This window comes from Rhagoletis zephyria, unplaced genomic scaffold (genome assembly GCF_001687245.7).
Source record: "Rhagoletis zephyria isolate East Lansing unplaced genomic scaffold, Rhagoletis_zephyria_1.1 Rzeph_scaffold_01607, whole genome shotgun sequence".
Taxonomy (NCBI): domain Eukaryota; kingdom Metazoa; phylum Arthropoda; class Insecta; order Diptera; family Tephritidae; genus Rhagoletis; species Rhagoletis zephyria.
In genome coordinates this window covers 52,024-60,192 of record NW_016158691.1, presented here as the reverse complement: position 1 = coordinate 60,192, position 8,169 = coordinate 52,024, and the positions used below count along the sequence as shown (strand labels likewise).

The 8,169-nt window shown below is 33.1% G+C and overlaps 1 protein-coding gene across 2 annotated transcripts in view; it reads right to left on the bottom strand.

Annotated features, from left to right (window-relative positions):
* Positions 1 to 2,952: 2,952 nt before the first annotated feature.
* Positions 2,953 to 8,169, bottom strand: part of bab2 (bric a brac 2) — a 39,637-nt gene continuing 34,420 nt past the window's right edge. Inside the window, exons 2-4 of one of the 2 annotated variants that reach the window (XM_017618370.1) lie at positions 5,997 to 6,057; positions 5,325 to 5,752; positions 2,953 to 4,037 (exon numbers count right to left, since the gene is read on the bottom strand). In XM_017618370.1, the coding sequence (XP_017473859.1) occupies positions 3,102 to 4,037; positions 5,325 to 5,752; positions 5,997 to 6,057 (1,425 nt within the window). In that variant the 3' untranslated portion in view covers positions 2,953 to 3,101. The remainder of the gene's footprint in view (positions 4,038 to 5,324; positions 5,753 to 5,996; positions 6,058 to 8,169) is intronic. The other variant, XM_017618371.1, reaches the window with a different exon arrangement.

Sequence of the window (8,169 nt, the reverse complement as noted above, 5' to 3'; positions counted from 1 at the left end):
TTAAAAAATCATCGCTTTTTATGTAACATTTATGAACTGGAGCAAGAGAATCGGGAATCGAGAATCTGCAATTTGCACTAAACAATTTATTACACACAAACAAAAATTCAAAAATCGGACTCAATTGTTCTATATCAAATTTTATCAGCTTTGAATTAAAAACAAATTCTCAAATTGAGTGAAAAATAAAGACTCAGTTGAATTGTGAAAACAAAATGCCAATTTTGAACCACTGTGCAATGGAACGAAAAGCAGTATGAGGTTCCTAAAGACATAGTACAGCGAATAAAAATCCTACGCTGACTTAGCCATGTCGTTCGAATGGACAGCGACGCTCCATTCAACTCAAAACCCGCTACACAGTAGTACAAAATTGGCATTTTGTGTTCAAAAAAGTTTTCACCAAAAATTTTTTTTTTCGGTTTTGAAAAAATTTTTTTTTAAATAGTATAGTTCGCATTAAATTTTTATAATATAACAAATGCTTTTATTTCCCATTTAGCATGCAGATGTACTCGAAATGTCAGCGAAAAAAATTATTAAAAATCAACGCGACCTCTTGGCCACTTTCATAGTACCCTTTAATATACTAAAATTTAATGATCTATAAAACTGAATACCAACATTTTTCTAGAAATTTAATTTTTTTTTTTTAATTTTAGTAAAAATTATTTTTATAATCTTTCGAATTTTTCTTGTGAAACTTTATTTCGTTTTAGGGGCACGCAACAATTCTTTTCAATTAGCTTTCGTTATGTAACATTTATTAACTGGAACAGGAGATTCTGTTTTCTTCAAAATTGCTAATTTTTCCCCACTTTGAATTCAAAAATTTAATATTTTTAAATTTTATTATCTTTTATTTAACAAAAGTAATTACTCAAATTTAGTGAAAAATTAAGGCTCCAGTGAATTGTGAACACTAAGTGCCAGTTTTGAACCACTGTTCGCTGGTGGTAGCAGACGAAGAGGGAGGCCCCCATTGCGTTGAAAAGCCCAGATGGAGAAGGGCTTGGCCTCACTTGGCATTTCCGATTGGCGTCAGTTCGCACAGAAGAGAAACCACTGGCGTGTTCTTTTGGACTCGGCCAAATTCGCTCAGGCGCTTACAGCACCAAAAAAAAATAAAAAGAAGAAAATGCAAAATTTTTTAATTTTTTGAGCTGCCGCCCACCCTGTATACGCCCATGTAAAATGAGTGTTTCGTCTGCTGCATGTCTTCTGGCCGCAGAGCGCTTAGAGTCAAAGGTAACGTTGTCAAACGCCCTCTCAATATCAGCAAAGTCTCTCAATGTGCACTCACCGGCTACCAGCCACACTTCGATCATTGTTACAAGGTCGTTTACTGTACTCACCACATTTTTCCATTTGAAATAATAACAAATAATTTTTTATTTGCATTCACGATTAACTAAAAATATTTATTCATCATCATTTTATATGTATGTTTTATGAATGTATGTATGCACGTTTGCTGACTTTATCCAGCATTTTAATTGTAATTATCATTGTATTATCGTAATCTATATATAAAGATGTATGTATATGTATATGTATGTATATGTACTCACTTATATGTAGTAAACGTAAAAGTCAAAAAGCACACAACAGTTCTGATCAAATATTACTTTCAAGTATGCATGTGTAAGAATTTTGTATGTATCGTAAAATTTTTCATAGATTTATGAGTACACAATTGCACAACTGGCTGACGAAGTAACAAACATATTCAAATTTATATGTATGTATGTACCTATGTAACTATGTGTATGTATGTAAATGATGTGCACGCATGGTTTCTTAAGAGTTATGCACTTATTTTCTTAAGCTTTTTTATTGTTTGTATTAAGCCTTAAAACTATAGTTTTTTTTACAACTTTTAACTTAATTTGTACATTATTTACAATTAAATAATAACTCTTTTTTTCACGGAAGCCTTCATATACTGAACTAAGCGGGTTATAGGGGCTTAATTTTGTGAAATAGTTTTTAGAAAGAAGCTAGATAAATGGAATATAAAAAATAATATTTTTGAGACTGAAACAAAATGTTTATAAATTTGTTTATAGTTTTTTTAAATTTTTGACCACATACATACATACATGTTCACTATGATTAATTATTTTATAAATATTATGTAAATACACAGATACTTAGACATCTATTCGTACATTTAAAAATGCTCAAGTCTATTCATTCCGAAAACTTTGTTTCATAAATATTTTTTTAATTACATAAGAGCTATATTTTTCATGAAAATTATTGTATGTGTATGTGTGGGTGTGTGTTAGCATTAATATTGTGCTTGTGTGTGTGTATAATGCAAAACACTGTGCAGCAAATAAATTAATTTACACATACACATTTTATTTACGTACATATGTATGCATGTATTTGTGTGTGTAATTGTATGTGTAATACAACGAGATCTTATACAAGTAAGGAAATATGCACACATCTATGTATGTCGATGTAGTAGTTCAAATAAAAAAGATAAATACTTTTCTGCTTAGTTGGATTTTTTTTACTTAACCACGTACCTATTTATTTTTTTTTTTGCATTTTAATTTTTTTATTGGTTTAATGGAAAACTACCTGTAAAACTAAACTTTATAAATTTTTTGTAACATACATACTTATCAGCGCTTCAAATGCTACCGCTTCCAGCTGCAGCATCCACGACTAATCCTATTTTTGTTTATATTTACTTAAGACCTTAAGTATACTCAGTATTGTGTATAGCATAGGCATATTTATGCCATACACCTATGTATGTATGTGTGCCTGCAACTGTGTGTGTGTATTTGTATTTGGATACCTATACCTAAAGCTTATCAACTAACCTACAAACGTTGGGGTTAAATAGCAGTCAAAAATTTGTATTCTTAAAGAATTCTTTCTCCCTCCTTTCAACCTTGATTCCCTATAAACTCATTTTTGTATGTATGTGTGTATATGTATTTACGTGCATGTGTAAGTCTACGAACGACTAAATTATTGCCTTACCCTTTCCTACACAAAGGAAGCTTTCCTACACAAAGGAAGCATTTCTTTCCCCCCATTCCATTCCCCTTTGCTCAGCCACTCTCACCTTATTTCCTTTAATCTTCATGTGGCACCTCAGCACTCGCTTGATGCTCCAGCTTGATCTTCATTAGCGGTGATTCGCGCGTTGGTGGATATGCCGCTCCAGCACTGGCAGCGCCTTCAGCATTGCCAAAGAATTCACTGGGAAAGAAGTCTTCGAAGCGTGGACTTTTATTGACCGATTTCTGTAGCAAACCATTAGCGATCGCCTCAAAGTCAATACCTGGCGGCAGCGTCTCGGCAAAGCGTTTATTGAATGCATAGTTGGTAGCGTGTTCCTTGCTCTTGTAGTGCGCATAGGCGGCGGCCGGATCAGCCGCAGCAGCGGCAGCAGCAGCCGCAACTGCAGTGACTGGCAGCTTTTGAGCGCTACTACCACCGCCGCTACCACCACCACCACCACTACCACCGCCGCCAGCAGCACCACTTCCAGCACCGATGGAGCCACGCGATTGATTGCCATACTGACGCGCTTGCATTGCTTCTTTTAGTTCACGTTCCCGCTCGCGCTCACGTTCCCGCTCGCGTGCATAGTTGGCGCCACTCTGATGCATTTGGCTGACGCGCGAGGCGGCCGCCTGCGCGGGCATCACATTCAAGCCGGGTATACCCATCAGCCCACCAAGCGCGCTCAAATCGGGCATGCTATCGGATGCGCGTCGCGCTTCTGCATGCTGCTTGGCTGTCGCTGCCGATACCTGATCTTCGATCTCGGAACGTTGCAAGTAAGCTGGCGATTTGTACATGTTCATCGTTTGCGAAATGGGCGATTGTTGTTGTTGTGACATTATTTGGCGGCGCAGTGTTTCGGTCATGGTGGTGAGTGGACTGGGCGAATCGGGTGGCGCGAGCGCGGCATTCTGTGCGGCTAGCTTGGCGGCGGCGTTGTGGTAACCGTTGGCCGCAGCGGCAGCAACGGCTGCATTGCCAGCGGCACCGAAAGGAGAGGCCTGTGGAGTAGACGAAAAGTGGGAAGAAATGTGTGAGTAAAATGAGAAAGTAGTAGAAATGAAGGCAATGATGGTTAAAAAATGCTGCTAGAGAATAATATTTCAATAGAGGCTACATAGCGGTAGAAAAACAGTAGAAATTATTATAGGGAAATTTTGCACACTCAAAACTATTTGTATTCTTCTAAAAATTAAAAGGAAGCATTTTCTTTTAACATCTGTAAATAAAATACATTTTTGTAAAAAAAAAAAAATATTTCTGAAAAAATATGCTTATACATATTTACACATACAGATTTCATATAATAGAAAAATATTTTTCAAAATTATTTGGAAATTTTTCAAGAAATTGGGTTTACGAAAGTTTATTTCTTCTGCTTCATGCTTTTGAAAAATACTTCTTTGCTGAAAACTTTATGAAATCTGGGTTTTATAAAGTATTTTTTATTAGAAATATATATTTTTCCATAAAATCATTGTTATTAGTTTCTTTAAAAAAAAAAATTTTTGTAATTTTTTTCGTCAGAAATAATTATTTTCATATATCTCCCTTAAAAATATATTATTTCCAAATTGTTTTATGATGATGGATTAACTCTAAAAACTAGATTTTCCAAAGGAAAGAAACATTTTCTTTTGATATAAAAATATTAAAAAAAAAAAAAATATTTGAAAAAGAAATTTTTTTGATAAAACCAACTTCAAAAGTTTAAAAAAAATATTTACTATATATTGAATATTTTAGAAATAATTTTTTTTACGTTTCAAGAAATTATGTATTGTGAAAGTTTGTTTTTTATTTTGGTAATTATGTGGTCTTTAATTTTTTTAAGACATATTTTTTGCCTAAAGTTTTTTTGCTGGAATCCTTAAGAAATTTGGTTTTATAAAAGTATTTCTTTTTGAACTTTTTTTTACAAAAAAAAAATTTTTCAGAAACATTTTTTTAAATTTTTTCAAAATTTTGTTATCTAAATTTATTAGAATTTTTTTGTTTTTTTCTACTTTGAAAACTAAGCTTTATGAAAACTGTAACCAGTGACTCTGTCAAAAAATTAGTGCAAGCTGCACCTTTTTAAAAACAAGTTAGCCTTCTATTTTATCAAATTTTACACAAATTGATTGTTTTTCAGTAGGCAACACTGCTCTTAAATATTTCTAGTAGGAAACTTTCTCAAACACTCCATGGAAGTTTTGAAATCTTTATACGAGTATTGCAAAAATCATTTCATCTCTCTTTATATTCAATGCCAAAGTACACAGATAGAATCTCCTCCGCCAACTTACCCCTTGCATTTGTCCATTGGCATACACGTGTCCCAAGTCCTCTTTAATTTCACGATAATCCCTAAATACCACGGCTTTTATAACGGAACGTATCAGTTCCTCCGGCCACATGCCCAATAATATACGTTGTGGACGTCCACGCGCCTTCGGACGCGGATCGGCGCCACCATCCAGCGAGGGACCCAACATGTTATGCACACGATTGGCATACAGCACGAAAGTAGGGTAGGGTATATCGAATTTACGTGCAGCCTGTGAGAGTGAGAGACCTTCTTTCAATACGCTGAATATAGCTTCGGCCATTGCTTCGGGACGCCACGATTTTAGCGGGCCACGTTCACGAAATCGCAATTGTTGCACCAGATTTTGCTGATTGGTGTTCCAACATTTTTGCCACATCGACTGCAATTGATATTGGTAACTGTCTGCTGAGACGAACAACGAAAAGAAGTGAAGAGGGGAAAATAGTAAATTTGAAATACAAAAGTAGGGAATGGTGTTATTAAGAAATAACTAAATGCGAAAAGTAAGAAGATTAATTAAAAAAAAATATTGATGATTTGGTAAATGTTTCTAAACTTTTGAGGTTTTTAAATTGTTATTTTTTGCTTAAATTTCTATTTTGCCAAGCACCTACTGGCTTAAAGTAAAATTCCATTATTTTCAACTAACCGGTTACTGAAGAGGATGATGCACCACTCATCCAAGGATGTCCGCTCTCAATCATTTTAGCCTGAAATATAAAAATAAAATTTCATTAGAAATGTATTCGTCACGGTATGTTTGTATTAAAATAAGTAAAATATGTGAATAATCAAAAATTTCGAAAAAGAAGCCATTGCGTAGATCAGTGTAATGGAGGCTGCCAGCCTTTGAAATAAAAGTTGAAGTTAAAAAGACAATGTGTTTTCGTAGATACCCTTGGAATCCTCTCTCACTGTAGAGTATGACCTTCTCATGACTTAAGAAACACTATTTTTATTATTTCAAGCAAGATCGAGCCAGTATGATATCTCATCCTTTTTGTTTTTAGACATCGATAAAAGAGATATTTCGTAAGTTTTTGATTTACTTCGTACTTCTGGATTTTTTTTTTCTGAATTGTTAGAAGTTTTTAAGGTATGCCCTGTTTTATATATGGTCTTATAAAATAACAAATAAGTTAAAAAAAAAATCCTTAAAAAAACTAAAAAATTTTATTAAAAAAAAACACCCGTAACACTGAAAAATGTCAAAAAATTTCAAAGAACAGTCAATTATATTCAAAAATTTTTTGGAGCTTGTTGAATGTAATTTTCTAAGGATTTCGAATTTTTTCTAAACTCTAGTTCTCTCCGGGCCTTTTTGGTGAAATATTTTTGGAGATTTTCTAGTTTATTTCGTGATATTTCGAAATTCTTTTTGTTTTGCTTTCCGTTGTTTTTTTTTACTTAGCTTTGTTTTTACTTTTCAGGATTTTCACAATTTTTTTTTTAAGTTTTTGGAACTTTACTGGATTGTTTCGAAACTTTTCTGGGTTACTCCTGTTTAATTTTCGGGATTTTTAGTTTGACATTTCTGTATTCTTTGTTTTTTTTTGTGATCTTTCATGGACTCTTTTTCGGTGCTTTTCGGGATTATCCGTGTTTTAACTTTTTTGGGAACTTTTAAACTTTTTTCAGAACTTTTTAAGATTTTTTTGGTGAGTTTTCGTTAATTTTTCAAAATATTTTTTGTATATATTCTAGATTTGTTCAGAGACTTTTCTGGAATTTTTAGAAATTATTTTGAACGATATGAATTTTTTGCGTTTCTTTGTTTTCTTTTCTAAGTTTTTCCCTTTTTCATTTTCTGTGAATTTTAAAAATATTTTTTGAGATTCTTAGAGTTACCCTTTTGAGATTTTTTGGTACTTTTCTTCATTTACGAGGATTATTCGGTTTTTATTTTGTGGAAATTTTCTTTTATTTTTTGTTGTATTTATTTAGTTTTCTTATGATTTTTTCGTGACTTCCGTTGGACTTTATACTCCCGGGATTTAACGTGGTTCTTGGTGTTTGTGTTTCCTTTTTGAGGAATTTCCGGGTTCCTAGTTTTATTTCTATATTTTTTGAAACTTTTAGTTTTTTTCAGATACTGTTAAGGAAACGCAGTTCAACGCGACTGGAAGAAAGTATAACGGTTTAGTAATATAATCTTCTAGATAGTTTTTTTTCATCTACTCTGTAGCTCTGCTATCCTATCTACTTAAATCTTGAGTCTCCATTCTTATGCTTTATTTATATGAAAAAAGTCACTTGACAAAATTTGCCCGGAAAGCAATCCGATTCAGCATAAGAAAGCTACCTTTCTAGAAGTTTGCAGCCACTATTGCTTACATAAAATGTTTTTCATTTCAATAAAAGTGGCTGCAAAATTAACAAAAGGATATAACTTTGAATTTTATAGGAACCGATATTGACAGCCTTATTCGTTGATGGTACAGATCATTTGCAATAAAAAAATAATCGGTGGACATATGGGAATATTCCTTAATCTATACTTAAAGAATATGAAAAAAAAAACTTATTTAAGTAATAAATAAAATTGCCACAGGACATCTGTGTAGTTTTTCTAACTAAGCCTGGTGTTACTTTATTGCCTGTAGAAATTGAATAGTTAATTCAAACCACAAAAATGTAAAGGACTCGGCTTGCTACGACTGCCAGGTTTCTTCATCAACGAAACTGTATAGTGAGCGACTATGATAAAGAACTGCAGCATGTAGTTTACACTTATTCCTACCTTTATTCACTCACTAAAACAGGCCTGTTATTTTGCAATGGATATATGTATATACTACTTATAAAGTAAAAAGTAATAATAA